Genomic DNA, 20,289 nt, shown 5'->3' on the forward strand with positions numbered 1-20,289 from the left:
GAAAAACAATGTCCGACGAAAAATTGCTGGCTCTTGGCCCGGCGCGCAATAATTTTCAAGTATGTTTTTCTTTAATTATCTCTTCTCTCGTGCCGACCATTTGTTTTGTCGGAGAGTTTGTTTTGACAGGCAAACACGCTGTTTTGTGAAAATACACGTTTATAAAAATATATGGCCGCGGGGATCATTTTTGTCACGCTTTGTGGATTTTCGCGTCCTGAGCACCAATTACGCCACTTTCATCCGTCGGCCGCTTTTGTGCCATTTGACCGAGTTTTTTTTTCCAAAAGCCGCGCGACAAAAATCCAGTAAAAAGTAAAGAATTCCGATTTTTTGGGGAATTTTTTTTCCGACCCATCGGTTTTTAGAGTTTTGTGAGAGCGATAACGACGTGGATTTCCAAACAATTGCCCGCTTTGAAAGGGAAGGCCGCGAGTGTTTTTATCGTGGGAGTCATACTTGAATACACACAACGCGAGCATTAGCTTTTAATCTAGATTCGGAGCATTTCTTTGAAAATGAACCTTTGCTAAAATCGTGAATAACAAAGAAGTGAAAAAGGAGATCTAAAATTCAATTACACATAAACAATTAAAGTGTACAGACCTAAATCAGAAATGGATATAAAATTATTTTAAGCAAATTTTTACTATAATGAAGTTTTTTACGAGAACCAAATCCATAATTAAAGTATACTAAGTGAGGAATTTGAAAAAAGCAATAAACCTTTAAATATTTACATGAACAAATTTCAATGTATCTCTGCGTTATTCTTACAGTGAAATTTCTCAATTTCGCCCAGTGAATATCAAAATTTTTAATTTCAATGTAAACGAAAATAATAAATTTCAGTGAAAGTAGTTAATAAGATTAATAATTAAACTTTTATAGAATTAATCTCTATAAATGAATCCTTGGTGATTCCTAAAAATATTTATTTTAAATATATTTATAACGTTAAAAATAATTTACATTTTTTTGTGAATCTCAAAGTGATCAAATTTAAAATTACCAGTAAACCAAAATTTTATGTTAAAATAGATGAATGATGATGATGATGAGCATGATTGTTTTATTAATGATGCAATAGACTGCCAATATTAGGTTAATTTCTTACAATTATACGAGAATAAACATTAAAAATATTTTCAATATTTTAGAACAATTAATTCCATCATAAAAATATTATTTCCGTACAAAAATTTCACTTTCTGTTTTGTACGAAATAACAACTTTTAAATTTATTATCATTTTGTTTAATGCAAATTTTCAATTTTTAAATTCATATATTAAATTTCTTAATCATTTTCTTCTTATGAAGCAAGTTTCAATTCACATTATCTTTCCGGATTTGAAATAATTGTGAATTTGCCTGTTTTCCTCTCGCTGGTGATTTCACAATGATTCTGAAAAGCAATTTTGGCGAACTATGGGGCCATTACTCGCAAATTGTTTGTGTACCCAAGAGTATTTCTGACTGAGCTTTTGAGCACCAGGGGCCGTAAAGCGGCCGCGATTGCGAAACGTGTGCGCCCAGATGGATGGGTGGAAAATCCGGCCGCAAAAAATGGTTATTGTTTCCACAACGTGAAAGCCCTGTAATGAAAGCCAACGCTTTTATTGTCGCGCAAAACGCAATCTCGAGTGCAGATTATCACAGGCTGCGACGTAATGACCGATATTTTTATCAGCTCGTTGTTTCCAGCGTAAATCATCGTTTTATCGTTATTTCCCTCGCCACTATTTCGTGTTTAACAAAGGCAATTTTTATGGTTTTACCGGCAGGAAATAAAAATTGGGCACAAATATTTGATTAAAAGAGGATCGTCTTAAAATTTAAGAAATATTTCGTGCTAGGAAATTTCTGGAAGTTTCAAAAAGGTCAATTAAGTGGTTTTTTAATAAATCTGCTGATTGGTCAATTTTGGTTAGTTTATAATAAATTTAAATTTATATTATGAATTTTTTTAAATAAAAATTAAAAATTTAAAAAATAATAATAATTATTATTAGAGTGATTCTGCTAAAAAAAAGCATTTTACCAATGCAAAGGAATCATTCCAAGTAATTAATCAACTGCATAAAAATGTAAAATTTTGAATAATCTGGGTAAATTATGCGTGTTTTTATTTTTCTGAAGAATTAGTGGCAGTCAAGTGCTTAACAATGCTGCTTTCGAGTCAATTTGGTGCCAACAGGCCAGTTATCAAGACCGAAATATACATCAGCCCGAAATGAATGGGCCGGAGGACATTAAAAAAGCAGTTTATATCGCCACATTTCTCTCGATCCATATCGTGCCAAGAGACAAAGTTTGGGGCGTCTTTATTTTTTTGCTGCGTGACCGCAGGCCAGGGATATTTTGGCTCCAGCAGCCGGCGCGGGATAATTCGGCCGAGAGCTGGAATTAGCCGGAGCTGAATAATATTTTTAAAGGCTCGGCCGGGGTGCATCTTTAGTTGGTGTCGGTCCGTGGCTCTCGCTGGTGCTACTCTCGTTGACACGTCCGCAAAATGCCCAGCGAGACCTCCAACATCTTCACCACCTACTTCATCCTCATCTTCCTGCTCTTCCTCCTCTGGCTCTTGTACTCGGGAATTTTCTAAACGGTGAGGGCCGTCGTTATTTATTTTTTATGGGTTGCTCGGAAAATTTTATGGATCAAATAACGACCCATTATTTCCCTTGTTTAGTCGAACAGTTTATTTGTTTTTCTAGCTGTTGATTTACACAGCCTCTGGGGTTTATATTTAAATATTTGAGAGGAAACAAAGCATTTCTGAATATTTAGAATTAAAACCACAGTGGTGAATTTTTGCTCTGTTTTGGACACAATAGCATATCTGAAAAATACGTAGTGAAATTGGAGGGAAAACATATCAATTAATTTGTTAATTTTTCCTTTCTTCTCGGGTTTTGTTCTTGAAGAAAAAATTTATGGTTGGAATAGAAGCAATTGTAAGATTTAACAATACGTTTAAGCTCAAAATTTATGAACTTACAAAAATTTAATTTTTAAACATTCTTCAAACGTAACGAATTTGAATTTGGGAGAAAAATTTGATGAAAAATGTACTCCATTTAAAATAAAAACGTATAAATCGTTTTAAATTAAATAATAAAATGAATTCCTATAAGATCAAGTATTTCTTATCGCTATCGGCCAACCTGGATATTTTTTTTACTTATGACCAAACTCTGAATTGAAAGCTTCATATTTTAACAATTTTTTCAGTCGGGGTGAAAACAATTGCATAAAATTCCTGCCAATTTAACTTCTTTTCCCATTAGAAATTGGAACTTTATTAACTTTAAAAATTAAAGAATCAATAATATTAAATTTGTGGAATTTATCAATTATAGTACGATTTTTTTTTTTTAATTTAGAACGGATAAAACTTTTTAAATCTTCTAAGTTGTATGCGTGATCACTCAAGGCGGAATTACCTAAAACCCCAATTCTTGCAATCCAACACTGAATATTTAATACAAATTTAAACTAAATTTAATAAAATCAGCATTTTCCTTTCATCAAGAAGACATTCTTCCCACAAATGAAATTTAAAACTGAATGAAAAATCTACAAATTTTTTAAGAACAATAATAAAATAACCTAGAAATATGCTTAAATATTTCAGGCAAATGAAACAAATGTCTAAAACAAGCCATTTTTCAAATAATGAAAAACTATAAAAATAAAGAGGAAAAAATTGTAATACATTTTTACCACTTTTGTGGCTCTATCGTTACAAAATGAAAGAATTTCACAACGCTGAACAATCAATTTCATTTACATTCTTATTCTTTTAGAAAATCATTTTCCAAAACTTTTCATTAGGATATCAATTTAAAATTAAAAAGAAATATGAATCTCTCAAAAAGGGCAAAAAAAAATGTGTTCCTTTCCGAACACGTGTTAAATGATTTTGATAAATAACATATAATTTGACAATTTATAAAAAAAACGTAAATATTTTTCATAAATTGTATAAATTATATTTTAAATTCAAAATAACTTCAGATTTAAATTATTTGGATTTTTTCCATCTAATTTTGGTTTTTCGTTTGTTCCACAGATGGACGCGTTACCTGCCGGCCGAGAGGCGTGACGGAGGCGGCGGCGAACCGCACGCAAACACCCTTTGACTACCCCCGCGCCGAAATGCAGCCCCGGCCACCCTCTCCGCCACCTAATTAGATAATATTCCACGTCCGCAACTAACCCTGCCCGAGCGCAAACAGCAGATTTACTTTGCTTCATTAGACGAACCCTCTCTGTCATTTTCAGTCGCGGTCGACGACCTTTTCCTTTGAAGTGACCATTTTCCATCTCTCAAATTACGCACAGCTCTTTTCGCTCGGGCACTCTATTATATTAGAAAAGAAAATATGTATTCAATTATATTGCATTTTTATAAAAGTGTATTTGCATATTTTGCACGTTCAGCAACCACTAACGAATTCAATTATGTATAATTAGGAAAATAAAACAAAAATGTTAAACAGTGAAAGAAGAATTATTTTCCTTTAAAAATTGTTACAGTTTGTTAAAATATTACAAAAATTCGTTATTAAATTCAATAGATAATTTTACTTCGAAAAAAATTCAAATATAGAAATCCTGATTTAGGAAAAATTGAATAAATCCAATTTTTTTTTGCTAGGATGTACATGAACAGTTCAAATAAAAATTCATAAAAACGAACTGCACAAAACTATATAAATAATTAATTGAATTATTATTCATTTTGTTGTTTTATTTAAAAAATCTTTTTGAACATGGCGATGAAAGAAAAAAGTTTGAAAATCAAAATTATTCTTTTCAACTATGTAACTTATAAAAATTGCACGATTGAATTAAAATTCGATTGTTAGTAAAAAAAAACATTTCAACAATTTGTGTTTGTTGAAATTTCAACTTTTTTGTCAGTTCCTTATAACATTGAAGTAAATAAAAAAATTACGATGAAAGAAACCCGCAACTCCGCCTGGACCGCTCTAATTAAATTGAATTTGAGTTTCAGAAACGTTTTTCTCAGATGCAGCTGCATTTTTGATCTCCGGCTGAAAAACCTCTAGTTTTAATAACGTCGGCTGCCGCTTTCTCTTTCTCTCTCGTTTCTAATTAAAGTTAACGCGAGTTGTTTTCCAGTGCAGAAAGAAAGGGAGAAGCTGAGAAATTGCTGGCAGCGATATTTCGCACACACGCGCTAGGGGAAAATTTCATCTCTTGAGCGGCAACTGCACGTGCTGGAGAAGCGTTTTGCAACACGCGCGTTCACGTTATAAAATTTACAAAAAAAAAGTATGTAGCAGACGTGAAACTTTTCGCGCTGGCTGCCTGCCTGCCTGCCGAAGTTTTGAATGTGAAAATAGACGCACGCTTCACACGCAGCCTCCGGGGAAAAAGCTCGATTTTTAAAAACTTTCTCATGAAAGAATCCTTGTTGAAGTTATTTTTCATCTCAACACACAATCATTTATCAATATAAATTAAATCAAGAATTTTAGTTTTAGAAATCAGTTAAAGATCACACGGAAAAAATAATTTGAAATTGATAGGAGGCAAAAAATCAACTAACTAATTTAAGGTTTGGTGAAACATAGTATATTCGGCATTTTTGAGCAATTTTCAAGGAATTTTAGAACACAACAGTGGTCAAACATCATCTTTTCTTTTGAAAATCAGGATGTCCAAATTATTTTATTCCAATTTTCTAGGAACTCCAATTTTTTAAGATTCAATTTTCCTTAAAAAAAAATCCAGCCACGCATTTAAATTTTCTAATACTATGGTTTTTATTGAGAAAAATTGCAATAATTCTAATCGGCAAGTTATGTGTTGGAAGTTTTTCCTCACAAATAGAAATTAACGTCAATTTTATATCAAATTCAGTCAAAAAATATTTTAAATTGCAAAATTATTTTTTCTTTTTCCAATCAATCTTGGATCTTCAATTAAATAAAATTTTTCGTCCAAGAATCTATCAAAAAAACTTGCAACTTTTGGTTCCAAATTGGGCTATTTTTTTGTCCCATTATTGTATCAAATTTTCAAAGGCAACTAAATTTTTAAATTCACAACTTTTATGGATTTCTTGTTGTTGATGGCGATAAAAAATGAGGATCAAAATGTTCGATGGCGTCTTTCCTTCCAATGATTCCAATATCGACTAAAACCTCTGTGGTCCGCTGTATGAGCTTTTCCTTGTACCTCCAGATGGAGGCGTCGATCACCATCTTGGTCGTGTCCGTGGTTTCACAGTCCGTCCTGGACCTACCGGTGCAGTAGTGATGAAGAAGAGCGTCGCCCAAATCGAAATCGTACTTGGTGCAATTGGTCGCGACGTCGTTGAAGCAGTAAATGGGGTAGTGATTGTGCGGGACGAGGACATGCTGAGGGTTATGAAAGCACTTGACGTTGACGTAACCAGGCTGATAACCTGGTCGATGAGAGAATTAAAATTAATAACCCCGTTCCAAATTGCAATTTGAGATTTCCCCTTCTGCCTATGATCTTTTCAAGATAAAAGTGAAAGTTGATTATTATTCTGATCACTGAACATTATATTTTCCATTTTTTGTCAATATAAGGCAATGAAACCAATTCCATTCACAGGAAATTTAGAGGACTTTGAATATTCAAATTTGAGGAGAATTTTTTTAAATCAGGAAACTTTGGAAAATCTCAAGAAATGCAGCACAGATATCGTCATTCCTGGGCTCACCTGCTGGATAGATGAAGCTGTTGCGATGCACGTTTTGCAACATGTGAAGATACTGTGGAATGTCAGGGTACAACTGCTTCTGCTCCGTAAGCTGGTCAATGAAGTAAGCGTTTCTGGCTGCGAAGGCCGCATAAGACAAAGATGAGTTTTTAGCCTTGGCTTCGAGCCGAGGAAAAACCTTTTGAAATAGCATCTCCCGCCAAGTGTTCGCACTATGTGGCACAATAACCTGGATAGATATATTATTTTTCTTTACAATGAAAACCCTGAATAAATTAATATAATATTTGATATGATATCTGTGGAAAGATGATGATTGTTTATCATCCTAAAATTCTCGGAAGTATGAATCTAATTTTGGTGCCAATCATCTTTCCTGTAGAAATCATTTATAGGAAAAAATAATTCAATCTCAATTCCAATGAAAGTGAAAATGTGGATTTGTGGCTACTCACTTCATCAACGTCCAGAATCGCTATAAATTTATACCGATACATTTTATGGTACATGCAGTCCGTATAGTGGATCACTTCAAGAATAAATTCGAACCTGCGGTGAGTTTCTAGAAAGCCAGCAACCAAGTCGGGAGCATTTGGATATTTCCCTGGCACAGTTACTTGACCAACGTCCATAAATCCACTCTCCTCATAATAGTTAAACACTTTAGTGATGTTTTCGTGGATCTATAAACAATTTAATTGAAATTTGTATGGGAATCATAAAATAAATATCCGGAGACTGACGTGGTAGTAGTAGAGACCAATTTTCTCCGCACCCAGAATCTTCAGCAGTTCGACCCACTCGACGATTCTCACGGCCATGTTTGGGTTGTGTTTGTAAAATAGGCCTTTGGCGCAAACGGCGAAATCTTTTTGCTCCTGCCCAGGAGGCAAGGGGTCGTAGATGACGCGTAGGAGGTTGGTTGCGTTTTCGCATGGCTGCTCAACAACAGATACGGCCACCGGCACCGACCCATTCATCGAGGGCGGAACTTTGCAGGTGATGAAGTAGGGCTGCATTATATTGGCCTCTGGACCCCAGAAATGGTTCCACAACATGTTGAAACTGAAAACCTGGTAATAAAAACGTGAAGAACCTTTAAAACTTTTACATGTGAGGCAATTACTTGCGTGATGACCGGCGTCGTCTGATTGTTGAACCACATTTGGCAAAAGGGTTTGACCTTTGGCTCCCAATGTTGCAAAAGTCCCATGACACGCACCACCGGTCCAACACCGTTCAACTTACGGTTATCAAAATAGGCGCCGAATAGGTAGTAAATGTCGTTGGTCATTTTCTGCACTTGCCAGTACACGTTGTTGAAACTGATGTCCATCGGATTCGTCAGGTAAGCGCATGATTCGTTTAATTTGTAATCCTTCGGGTTTATGCTGTAGTAAAACACGAGTGGCAAATTTGGATTCGTTTTTTGTGCCTAAATTTGCAAATGAATAAAATCTTCACACTTCATGAATTTCTGACTTGCGTTTTTGGCTTTCACATCTTTTCCGAAAACGGTTTTGTCGATTTTCAATTCAGCCTTTGTCACGAATCGCTTTGAGCGGTATCGTCGATTCACTTCCGCAAAAAGTTCGTTCTCGAACAAGATTATGCACAGCAAACATAGAAAAGCGAAGGCTGAAATTACTTTTGGTATGTTGCTTGTGGGTAGGGCAAACATTAGTCCAGAAAAAAGCCACTCGAATATGAGTCGTAAGCATTCGAAGGGCCCGCGTACAAGGAAAAAGAAAAATAAGAGGGCAAGAGAGGGGACTTATCTACTGAACACGCAAGTCGGGCACATTTCGAAGTTTCAGATGAGTTTTTATTTTGTTGAAAATGTGAATAAAGACATGATTAATAGAAACAAAAATGTACGCAGTGTTGAAAGTAATAGACTTAAATCTATTCATGCGCCGGTACATTTAAATTTTGCCGATAAAGAAATTTTCAAACATGATACCGACACGCCGAGAGATAAAGTTTTTCAGGTGGGTAATTATAAAAGAATAACGCGTCATAGTAATTAGGACCTTATCTCAGGTGGAGAAACATGATTCAAAACTCAGCGAAATTGAGGAAAACTCGACTGAAAATAATTAAAAAAGCAGGAATCCCTATGGGAAAATGTCAAAAGTTTTGCTTTATTTTTTCCATAAATTATCCGCTAAAGATAAACAAAACCCTTTGGTAGATTAAAAAAAATGCACCCTCAGCGGAGAGGAAGCGAAAAAACAAATATGCCTCGCGTTGAAATACTGCGATTAGGGTTTATTAAATCAAAAGCGGTGGCATTTGTGCGAGCAAAGTCAACACTTTTCGTTTGGAGAGGGATATTTACTTCGTGCACGCCACAAAATCCTCTTCTCGCACCACGGTAGATATGGAAGAAGAGGGCGGTTGAATTTTCTTCTTTCTCTTTGTTTATCCAAAACGTACACACATTTACAAAATCCTTCGTAATTTTGTAGGAATATTTTGAACAAGAATAAAAAAAACTTTTCAATGACCGGAGATATTTTTAAATAGAACACAATTATGATGATCTTTAATGTTAAATTATGAATGTGAGTTTTTTCAACGAAATATATGGAAAAATTGCTCAAAGCAACACAATTTGCAATACACCTAAAATTTATTTGCAGGCAGCAAAATCTGTTTCTGGCACGCAAAACGCCAGGTCGGGCTATCGAGTTGAATTTCCAGGAGGGACAGAAACTACTTGGTATGCAACTCGCAAGAAGCAGCAGCCGCTCGCGCGCGAGTCATTTGTTCGCTGCCGTAATCCTCCACAAAAGGCGTCATTAATAATAATCATTTGCATACGGCGGCTTGAATTATGCTGCCGGCATCCCATAGGGAACAATTTCACAGTGAGTCTCATATTGCTGTGTGATGCAGAGGTTTAGTTTCTCTGCGGGGATAAATAGTGTGTGCAAATATGAACTGGTCTGTCAAGTAAAGACCAGTAGTTTTCATTTGTAGTTAAGATTTGAATGGAAATAAACAATAAATTATTATCAACTTCTTATTACTAATGTAAATTTGGATAATGTTAACTTGAATTTCTTATCAGGAGGATAAAACATTGAGACTCTTGTCCGAACTTTACTTTTGAAAATTATTAAGAGAAACGTTCAGTCTCGGAGACTTTTGTCCGATCCTCAATTGTGAAAATTTAGACGAAGGAGCATAAAAACTTGAGACTCTTGTCCGATCCTTATTTTTGAAAATTATTACAAGAAACGTTACGTCTCGGTGACTTTTGTCCGATCCTCAATTGTGAAAATTTAGACGAAGGAGCATAAAAACTTGAGACTCTTGTCCGATCCTTATTTTTGAAAATTATTACAAGAAACGTTACGTCTCGGAGACTTTTGTCCGATCCTCAATTGTGAAAATTTAGACGAAGGAGCATAAAAACTTGAGACTCTTGTCCGATCCTTATTTTTGAAAATTATTAAGAGAAACGTTCAGTCTCGGAGACTTTTGTCCGAGTCTCAATTGTGAAAATTTAGGCGAAGGAGCATAAAAACTTGAGACTCTTGTCCGATCCTTATTTTTGAAAATTATTAAGAGAAACGTTCAGTCTCGGAGACTTTTGTCCGATCCTCAATTGTGAAAATTTAGACGAAGGAGCAAAAAAACTTGAGACTCTTGTCCGATCCTTATTTTTGAAAATTATTAAAAGAAACGTTACGTCTCGGAGACTTTTGTCCGATCCTCAATTGTGAAAATTTAGACGAAGGAGCATAAAAACTTGAGACTCTTGTCCGATCCTTATTTTTGAAAATTATTAAGAGAAACGTTACGTCTCGGAGACTTTTGTCCGATCCTCAATTGTGAAAATTTAGACGAAGGAGCATAAAAACTTGAGACTCTTGTCCGATCCTTATTTTTGAAAATTATTACAAGAAACGTTACGTCTCGGAGACTTTTGTCCGATCCTCAATTGTGAAAATTTAGACGAAGGAGCATAAAAACTTGAGACTCTTGTCCGATCCTTATTTTTGAAAATTATTAAGAGAAACGTTACGTCTCGGAGACTTTTGTCCGATCCTCAATTGTGAAAATTTAGACGAAGGAGCATAAAAACTTGAGACTCTTGTCCGATCCTTATTTTTGAAAATTATTAAGAGAAACGTTACGTCTCGGAGACTTTTGTCCGATCCTCAATTGTGAAAATTTAGACGAAGGAGCATAAAAACTTGAGACTCTTGTCCGATCCTTATTTTTGAAAATTATTACAAGAAACGTTACGTCTCAGAGACTTTTGTCCGATCCTCAATTGTGAAAATTTAGACGAAGGAGCATAAAAACTTGAGACTCTTGTCCGATCCTTATTTTTGAAAATTATTACAAGAAACGTTACGTCTCGGAGACTTTTGTCCGATCCTCAATTGTGAAAATTTAGACGAAGGAGCATAAAAACTTGAGACTCTTGTCCGATCCTTATTTTTGAAAATTATTAAGAGAAACGTTCAGTCTCGGAGACTTTTGTCCGATCCTCAATTGTGAAAATTTAGACGAAGGAGCATAAAAACTTGAGACTCTTGTCCGATCCTTATTTTTGAAAATTATTACAAGAAACGTTACGTCTCGGAGACTTTTGTCCGATCCTCAATTGTGAAAATTTAGACGAAGGAGCATAAAAACTTGAGACTCTTGTCCGATCCTTATTTTTGAAAATTATTAAGAGAAACGTTACGTCTCGGAGACTTTTGTCCGATCCTCAATTGTGAAAATTTAGACGAAGGAGCATAAAAACTTGAGACTCTTGTCCGATCCTTATTTTTGAAAATTATTACAAGAAACGTTACGTCTCAGAGACTTTTGTCCGATCCTCAATTGTGAAAATTTAGACGAAGGAGCATAAAAACTTGAGACTCTTGTCCGATCCTTATTTTTGAAAATTATTACAAGAAACGTTACGTCTCGGAGACTTTTGTCCGATCCTCAATTGTGAAAATTTAGACGAAGGAGCATAAAAACTTGAGACTCTTGTCCGATCCTTATTTTTGAAAATTATTACAAGAAACGTTACGTCTTGGAGACTCTTGTCTGAACCTGAATTTTGAAAATTTTTACCAAGGAGGATAAAACATTGAGACTCTTGTCTGATCCTTACTTTTGAAAATTTATATTAGAAACGTTACGTCTTGGAGACTCTTGTCTGAACCTGAATTTTGAAAATTTTTACCAAATTTGGATTCCAAAATTATGATTTCAGCATTTTCTTTATATTTTTTTGCTTTAATTTTAGATTTTATACAAAAAGAAAAATGAGAATCAATTTTCTATTTTAGATCGTTAAATTTAATACAGATTTAAATTGAAAAATTTAGAAGCAACTGGATTTCATTTTTATATTTTATATCGTCGGCTTTTAAAATTTTTGTTTTTGGCATTTATTTTTAAAAGAAGATCAATAATATTTGTCTTCATCAATTAAACTTCAATCTAATTTAAATTACTGCTTCAGGAAAAAAAATATTAATTGTATCCTGATTTGATTGTGGATTTTTTATAAAGTATTTTACTTTCCAATATTATATTGAAATAATTAATACATCTTTGTCGACAAAAATATAATCCAGCGGTGTTTTAGAGTGTATTTCAAAGTTGTTTGATCCTAGAAAACAAATTATTTCATCCATTATTTGACTCGCAGGACTAATGTTTTTTTTTTCTTTTTGTAATATACGATTATTTGAAAATTCGTTCAGAGAGGACTAATACTTATTTTTTAAACCTAAAATGCGCCGTGGACTAAAATATTTTAATAAACGATTTTTTTAAGTATCGGTTGGAGCGGACTAATAAACTGACACAAACTTAGCTCTAACAGACTCCGTTTTGTGGAGTCTGTGGAGTCGCTGCGGCCAAAGCGGGTCTGTTTGACTCCTCACGCGGCGGCCGCCGATTTCACCGGCCGCTTCGGTCGACAATTTTGGGCTGAATTTCGACCCAAATCTTCGCCCCGGCAACAAATGATGCACTTGTAAACAATGTCAGTCATAACCAATCATAATTGGGCGCGTTTGAATGTTATTTTGGCGTAAACACGGGAGATAAGAAATGCAACACGACAAAGTGCCCATAGTGAAATTAAATAATAAAAACAAATTCACCTTCTGATTTGACGACTTTTTAATTTTTGGGGGCCTAATGCAATTTGGGTAATTCGGGGATGAGGAAACTCGTGGTGTGATTAATTTTGTGATCTGAGCGGCCGTTGTTGCGCTATGAACATAAAGACGCGCCGGCCTCAGCTTGTCGCTTTGCTCGACTCTCTCTCACTCGACGGCGGAGAGCGGCGCGCTCGATTCATTAGACGTTTGCGCGAATTTAATATTTGCCTTTGGGGTCTTTAATTTTTCATTTTTTCTTGCAACGATGTTCGCCTGGTTTCAATTTGTCATTGATGGTTCGACTTTGTGACCTTCAACGTCCCGCCAGACTGAAATAGTAGACTTTGATCTGATCCACGTACGTCGGTCAACAGGTCGGTGAAAGGGTCGTCTTGGTTTTTGCGGACGCGTTGAAGGTGCCTCAGTTTGTTGCTTGTTTGTACATTTTTTTTATTTTTAAAGCAGGCTGCACAGGAAAATACGCAGGTTGTCCCTCCTGACTGATACTTTAATGACGTGGTTCTGAGCTCTCTTAAAAATTGATAAGGAAATGTGCCACGATAGCCCACGAAACATTAAAAAATCGTCCAGGAAATTGTTTTCAAATTTTATTTAATTAAAAAAAAAAAAATGGTGTGAATTTGTTTTATAAATTTATCAACGATGAGTAAAGAATGAGTGACATTTTTACTGAACAGTTTCAACGAACATCGATATACAAATTGCTGTAACGTTACTTCGTAAAATTTATACAAATTTTGGTCATGCCAACTTTGATTTATGATTATCTTTGAAAATTATCATAAGAAATTAATTTAATTTTCAAAAATTCAGTTCTCCCAATGGATTCAATTTTTCTAATGATTCGTCTCATAGGAAATAATATCTCTATACGAGCAACGAGAACAATAATTATGAAAAATAATCAGGCCGTTTTTCTAGCAGAATCCCCTCCTTTACAAAAATTTAAATTATTCAAACACTTTTTTTAGTAACAGTTTCTATTGGTTGAGATAATTTTTTAGTGGTTTGTTCATCTTTTTTCTTTTCTTCGGGTTTTCCATTAGACTTCCTGTTCAAAACTTCAGCCTTTTTTGTTTCATTTTTCACTGCAATCTTTTTAGGATGCTTTTCAATTTTTTGAACGTATTTTTCTTCAGCTGGCCCATCTTCCTCGTCATTATCGTCATATTTTTCATTTTCAGCTTTTATCAACAAATCTAAATTTATCAAAAATTATAAAGAAAAAAAAACATAATGGTCAAATTTAAAATTATTACTCTTTGATACTGGCAAGGATTCGTCTTTGATGTAACCAAAAAGCGTCGGCACCAGGTAGAATTTCAACAGCAGTACAATTGCCACGACCAACAAAACAATTCGCACACGACTACTGCTGCAAAAATTGGCACCTCTTTTCCGTTCCACCTTCATGTTTAAAAATGCCGTCGCTTCGTGGGCGCGACTCTTGCCGCCGCACTCCATTTCCGGCCAATTTAGTGATTAACTTGATACGAGGCACCTTCAACTTTGTGCTCAGGTCGACATCTGGTATTCAAAAATGGAAGAGTCAAAAATTATAGAATTGAAATGATTCTTTTCTTGGCCAATGTTCAGTAGATTTTAGGATGAATACTTATTTAGGTAATAACAAATAAATAATATATTTTCAAAATTTGTTGCAGATTTAATGATGTATGAATTAAATTAATTCGTTGCTGATTAATTGAACAGATATTTGGAGAAAGCTATCAAGTAGTTAGAGAAATATTTTTATATAATGATTTATTTCAAGAACTGTAGAAAGCAATTCCCTCATAATTTTCAATACCATGTTTTCATAATTTAAAATTTTTTAACAGCTTCTTGTAAATTTTAACTTCATATATTCCAATGTGAAATCATTTTAAGAAGGACATATTTTCCAAGCAAATCGTTGAAAAGTATTGTATATTTATTGATTAATTGAGTCAAATTTTTTAATCCAAGTTTTGATGATTCTTGAACGAATTAATCATTGTTTCAGAAAATTTTGCACGCTCTCTGTTCACAATCGCAATCCAATTTAACTTTCACGGCTTTTTGATGCATTTTGCAATTCATATTTTAGGCAGGTACTCTCATAGTTGGTGTTTGCGAGGATAGAGAGAGAGTTTTGCTGCACCCCTATCTGTATGCATGAACGAGGAAAATTAGTTGCAATTCCCAGCGGGTCGCCGTCAGATATATGTATAATGAGGTGTGCGCAACTCATGCTAGGCCCCATGAATATAAATCAGATCGAAGCTGCGGAACATTAAGGTCCATCACTCTTCAGCTTTTCAGCTTGTTTAGCGACACGAGAATGAGAAGACGTCAGATAAAAATCCGTCACTTGTCGCAGAGAAAATCCGAAACATAATTTCATTTTCATTGATGTCTCGCAGCTGAAAGACAGGTTAAAAGTATAATGAAATATTCGATTTTCCTTTAAAATTTGATTTTTTTTTCTCCACAAACGCGGATACCAATTGTAAATTGGCTATCAATTTCAGTAAAATTGATTTTCATTTCTAATGAAAATGTTGAACAATTTACTTCTTTAATTTCAATTATTTAAACAAAATTGATTATCACATATAATATTTTTTATATAACTCCTTTGCTTGTTTTTTCCTCTCTTTAATAAGGAATTTTATTATTTTTATTTATTTAAAAAAAATGTGCTTTTTTAAAAAATAATCTCCGAGATGACCTCTCTCAGAGAGGCTTCAGAGAAAACAGCGATATTCATTATCAAAAAAGGAACGAAAATTTCTTCGATTATTAGATCAATTTGTCGTCTGCGGTCAGGTCTTAACTTTGAAAATATAGACGAGAGATTGCCAGCGTTATTTTTTTTATTTGCAAAAAACCCGTCTTCGGATGTTATCTACTAATTAAGTATTCTTTCCTGGACAAGAAGTGGGAACAGAGTTTATGAAATCTTCGATTATTTTAAATCAATTTGTCCTCTGCGGTCAGGTCTTAACTTTGAAATTTTAGACGGGATTGCAAGCGTTATATTTTTCATTTGCAAAAAATTAGATGGCCGCTAAAATTGTCGTTAAGATTCAGATTTAATCGATAAATTTGAAAATAAAAAATGAGATGGCCGCCGTTTAGTCCTGACAAGAAAAGTTACCTTTTTCAAATTTAAGGTCTGTTTAAGTCGTGGGTCCCCAAATTTTAGAGACCCAGGACTGGAAAAGTTACTTTTTTCAAATTTAAGGTCTGTGTAAGTCCTGGGTCCCCAAATTTTGGAGACCCAGGACTGGAAAAGTTACTTTTTTCAAATTTAAGGTCTGTTAAAGTTGTGGGTTCCTCAAATTTTGGAGACCCACGACTTGTAAAGTAACTTTGTTCAAAAATATGGTCTGTTTAAGTCGTGGGTCCCCAAATTTTGGAGACCCACGACTGGAAAAGTTACTTTTTTCAAATTTAAGGTCTGTGTAAGTCATGGGTTCCCAAATTTTGGAGACCCACGACTAGAAAGGTTAGCTTTTTTTCAAAATAAAAGTCTGTTAAAGTCGTGGGTTCCCAAATTTTGGAGACCCACAACTTGTAAAGTTACTTTTTTCAAATTTAAGGTCTGTTAAAGTTGTGGGTTCCTCAAATTTTGGAGACCCACGACTTGTAAAGTAACTTTGTTCAAAAATATGGTCTGTTTAAGTCGTGGGTCCCCAAATTTTGGAGACCCACGACTGGAAAAGTTACTTTTTTCAAATTTAAGGTCTGTGTAAGTCATGGGTTCCCAAATTTTGGAGACCCACGACTAGAAAGGTTAGCTTTTTTTCAAAATAAAAGTCTGTTAAAGTCGTGGGTTCCCAAATTTTGGAGACCCACAACTTGTAAAGTATCTTTTTTCAAAATTAAGGTCTGTTTAAGTCGTGGGTTCCCAAATTTTAGAGACCAACGACTAGAAAAGTTACCTTTTTTCAAATTTAAGGTCTGTTTAAGCCGTGGGTTTCCAAATTTTGGAGACCCACGACTAGTAAAGTAACGTTTTTCAATATTAATGTCTGTTTAGGTCGTGGGTTCCCAAATTATAGAGACCCACGACTGGAAAAGAAACTTTTTTCAAATTTGACGTCTGTTTAAGTCGTGGGTCCCCAAATTTTGGAGACCCACGACCAATAGAGAAGTTAATTTTTTCAAATTCAAGGTCTCTTTAAGTCGTGGGTTCCCAAATTTTAGAGGAGCCAGGAGTAAGAGCAAAAAAAGAACAAAGAAAGCGGCATTCGCAAGTATCAGGCAGTCATCTAAATGCAAGCTTTCAGCATCCAGAAAAAAGAAAAATGTCCAAAGAACTTTTTGTTACTGTTAATTTTTGTTTTTGTTTTGTATTTTGTTTTTGTAAAAATTTGTATGTAAAATTATCATCTTTTCTCTCAATTATATTAACTTGTATAATTTTGAATGTATAAATGATGTATCCCGTTATGGGCAGCAATTGCTTTTGTGATAGATCAATAAACACAATTTGCAACTAAATTCTTCCGTTTATGACTTTGACGAAAACGGAGCACCGAAGCGTCTTAGCAATAAAGAGGCGTGTTATTTAACTTCGTGGAAAGCAGATAATTGTCGAGATTTCACCCTGAAAAACTCCTCCTGGAGCGTGAATCGATTTCGGTTCGGCTGACCAAAGTTTCCATTCAAAATTAAACTTTCACAATGTGAAAAGAATTAAGATAAAAATCACTTCAGCGTAGGCAATATTACGATATTTTTTGAAAAAATTTGTTTTTCGTGTTTCAAACTCCAGTTTATTAAAAAATCTGCAAACTTTCCAATGTTAAAATTTTATCGAATTAAAATTAAATATCATAAAAGATGGACAAATATTAAAACTATGAAATGTGACATTGCTTGGTTATTTTACAAATTCTAAAACTACCGAAGAACAATTAATGTGAAACCAATTTGATTAAAATACAAGAATTTTATGCGGGCGGGACGAGGAGGGCGAGAAGTTGGTTGCCGGCCTCGATCATCATGTTGCCGTACGAATTGGAGGCCTCGGTGGCCCCTTGGCCGCCCTGCTCGCCGCAGCCGTACTTGGCCTTGAGCTTGGCCATGTCTTTTTCGGTGACAAAGTGTCGGTTGCCGATCTCGGCGCCGTCTTGCTGCGAATTCAAAAGAGCGGTCAAAGTAATGAAAAATCAATTTTGATCTGATTTTAAGTGGGAATTTTTTATTCAGGGTCTTTTGGAAAAGCGAGAACTCACAAGCGGCACCAGCGTGTCCTCGCCGTTCTTGGAGAAGGCCTTGCGGCTGTAGTGCATGACGCTGTTGTAGTCGTAGCCGACGCCAAAGTCGGACACGATCGGCTCGTTGTACTTGTCAAAGTTGCTCTCGAGACCTCAAAACCAAAACTCATATTTTCATTTTCATGCTAATTAAAAAAATTTATACTTTTCTTTAAAACGGCAAAAATTTTGGCTAGGGTCAACCGAATTGGACGGAATTTAGCAAAAGAATTTTTGACAATTCTCAAAATTGCCTAATTTACAAGGATTGGCTTTCAAAAAAAGGTTTTTTTGAAAGTCGAAAATATCTCAGTTCAACTTTGCAATAGTAATCAAGGTCAAAGGTCAACTCTGAAGGTCACTTTTTTTAGCTGAATTATTTAAATTGTTAGCAAAGTAGCAAGACAATAAATTTTCTTGATTCTCAAATAACCCAAAGTTGTTCTAGTTAGTAATAAAGATTATGTCAAAAATTGGTGATCTTCAAACTTTCAGTTTTTGAGAAATTTCGGATGAAACGGCAAAAAACGTGTTTTTTGTGTGAAAAAAATCACTTTCAACCTCGATAAAACTTTTCCTGTTAGAGTTAGGAGCAAATGCATAACAACCAAAAATGATTGCCTGGACTTGTTCTTTCAAACGATGTATCAAACATGGTGATCAGGTCACAAAGGGTCATTGACCCCAGCTGACCTGTGACCTTTTTTGAATTTTTTAACGTGTGTGACGCATGGATGGAAAGGGGACGGCAGCAGGAACATTTTGATGCCTGGATAAAATTAATTTCCAAGTACTAAGAAAAGTATTTTTTTTCTCAAATTTTTCCTCATTTTGAATATAAATATAATACTTTTTGAATAAATTATATAAAAATCCAATCTACAAACCTCCCTCAAAAAGCGTAAAATGAAATAAAAATATCACTCTTTCTTTGTTTTGAATTTGAAACGAATCTTTTTTCCATAAAATGAAATGTTGTTGTTTTTTCTTGCAAAAATGTTGCTTTTTTTGGGACCAATTTACCTGCTTGGATGTTGGTGAAGTTGACGAAGACGAACTCGTCGCGGTCGGCGGCGCTCTGCTGGTGGAAGAAGCCGGAGGCGTGGAGCAGCTCGTGGGCGACGACGCCCTTGTGGACGCAGCCGCTCCTCTGCAGGTTGACGACCTGGCCGCCGCCCTGCCGCCCCACGTACGACCAGCACCCGGTCGGCCCGCCCTGCACGTATACAAAGTCCAGGTCGCCGATCTGGAACGGCCGGAACTTGAAGCACGACCCCTTCTCGATCATGTCCATCCCCTCGCGGATCGTCTTCCTCTCCGCGTCGTCTGAAACCGAAAAACACTTGTTCGTTTCAAAACTCTATTCTTTTTCTAAAATACAAAATAAGTTGGTTGAAATTTCATTTCCAGAGCATCCAACGTTTGAAGAATAAAATTTTTGTCTCCGGTAGAAAATTATTTTCATGTTGCCTATTGATTTTGAGTTTCAATGATTTACAATTTATGAAAATTTTTAAGGTCAGTTTTTTTAAACAGACACTCTTGGCTCCCAATTTTAACGAAATTTTTTTTCCCTCCGAGTTTAAAATAAAATAGTACCAATTTTTTCTCTCAATTTCATCCCAATTAAATTTATGTAAATTTTTTTAAAGTGATGAAAAATTTGGCAAAAATATTCAATTACGAAACTTATTTCCGTGACGAGAGTAATTTTAAATAATAAAAACAGCCTTGATTCGAGTGGATACTGCGCCGCTGGACGGACGCGTCGAGCAGGCTGCCTACCCTGCAGGTCTCGTTCGCAACTCACTGAATATGGGCTCGAGGATGTAAGGGATGGTGGCGTCTTTCCACAGGGTTTCCGGGTCGCTGACCACGTTTCGTGACCTCGGCGCGTCCTCCATGATGTCGCCCTCCTTCAGGCCCGACAACCCGCACACGTTGGTCTCTTTTTTTGTCAAAAAATATATTTATTGATTATGAATTATTATCAATTGCTTAAACTATTAAAAATTATTATTTTTATTTAATTTATCAAGTTTTAAACTGGTGAAACAAGCAGGCGTGAGGATGTGGGTTCTTTTCAGAAGTGTGTTGAGCATAAAAAGATATTTCTTGCGGTTAAAATGAAATGTAAATATTTATTAATTAAATTAATCG

At 35.1% G+C, this 20,289-nt stretch overlaps 2 protein-coding genes and 1 long non-coding RNA gene across 5 annotated transcripts; 1 reads left to right on the forward strand and 2 right to left on the reverse strand.

Annotated features, from left to right (window-relative positions):
- Positions 1-2,449: 2,449 nt before the first annotated feature.
- On the forward strand, positions 2,450-4,496 carry LOC132204433 (uncharacterized). The gene is made up of 2 exons (XR_009442525.1): positions 2,450-2,609; positions 4,077-4,496. It is a non-coding gene; the product is annotated as an uncharacterized LOC132204433 (long non-coding RNA).
- Positions 4,497-5,640: 1,144 nt separating this feature from the next.
- LOC132204460 (uncharacterized) lies at positions 5,641-8,417 on the reverse strand. Of its 3 annotated transcripts, XM_059632972.1 has the most exons (7): positions 8,215-8,417; positions 7,855-8,163; positions 7,472-7,801; positions 7,184-7,411; positions 6,907-6,957; positions 6,729-6,845; positions 6,088-6,443 (listed from the first exon to the last, which is right to left on the reverse strand). In XM_059632972.1, the coding sequence occupies exons 1-7, from the start codon at positions 8,407-8,409 to the stop codon at positions 6,234-6,236; spliced, it is 1,440 nt and encodes a 479-aa protein (XP_059488955.1). In that variant the 5' UTR covers positions 8,410-8,417; the 3' UTR covers positions 6,088-6,233. The 3 variants fall into 3 exon arrangements, with proteins under 3 accessions (XP_059488954.1, XP_059488956.1, XP_059488955.1); XM_059632971.1 differs by having other exon boundaries at positions 5,641-6,443; positions 6,729-6,957; XM_059632973.1 differs by having other exon boundaries at positions 5,641-6,443; positions 6,729-6,957; positions 8,211-8,336.
- Positions 8,418-17,823: 9,406 nt separating this feature from the next.
- Positions 17,824-20,033, reverse strand: LOC132204650 (zinc metalloproteinase nas-14-like). Its single transcript, XM_059633272.1, has 4 exons — positions 19,940-20,033; positions 19,153-19,455; positions 18,109-18,242; positions 17,824-18,006 (listed from the first exon to the last, which is right to left on the reverse strand). Exons 1-4 carry the CDS (start codon positions 20,031-20,033, stop codon positions 17,824-17,826), a joined length of 714 nt encoding a protein of 237 aa, XP_059489255.1.
- Positions 20,034-20,289: the final 256 nt, after the last annotated feature.

The sequence above is a fragment of the Neocloeon triangulifer genome, unplaced genomic scaffold, assembly GCF_031216515.1.
Source record: "Neocloeon triangulifer isolate White Clay Creek 2 clone unplaced genomic scaffold, ASM3121651v1 ptg000022l, whole genome shotgun sequence".
NCBI lineage: Eukaryota > Metazoa > Arthropoda > Insecta > Ephemeroptera > Baetidae > Neocloeon > Neocloeon triangulifer.

Excerpts from the sequence above, each read along its gene's own strand:
- LOC132204460 (XM_059632971.1), bottom strand. The coding sequence starts at position 8,409 with ATGTTTGCCCTACCCACAAGCAACATACCAAAAGTAATTTCAGCCTTC. Across the intron at positions 8,164-8,214 it reads AAGATGTGAAAGCCAAAAAC|GCACAAAAAACGAATCCAAA; the intron begins GCAAGTCAGAAA and ends TTGCAAATTTAG. Across the intron at positions 6,444-6,728 it reads CAGCTTCATCTATCCAGCAG|GTTATCAGCCTGGTTACGTC; the intron begins GTGAGCCCAGGA and ends CTCATCGACCAG.
- LOC132204650 (XM_059633272.1), bottom strand. The coding sequence starts at position 20,033 with ATGGAGGACGCGCCGAGGTCACGAAACGTGGTCAGCGACCCGGAAACC. Across the intron at positions 19,456-19,939 it reads CATCCTCGAGCCCATATTCA|ACGACGCGGAGAGGAAGACG; the intron begins GTGAGTTGCGAA and ends TTTCGGTTTCAG. Across the intron at positions 18,007-18,108 it reads AGGACACGCTGGTGCCGCTT|CAAGACGGCGCCGAGATCGG; the intron begins GTGAGTTCTCGC and ends TTGAATTCGCAG.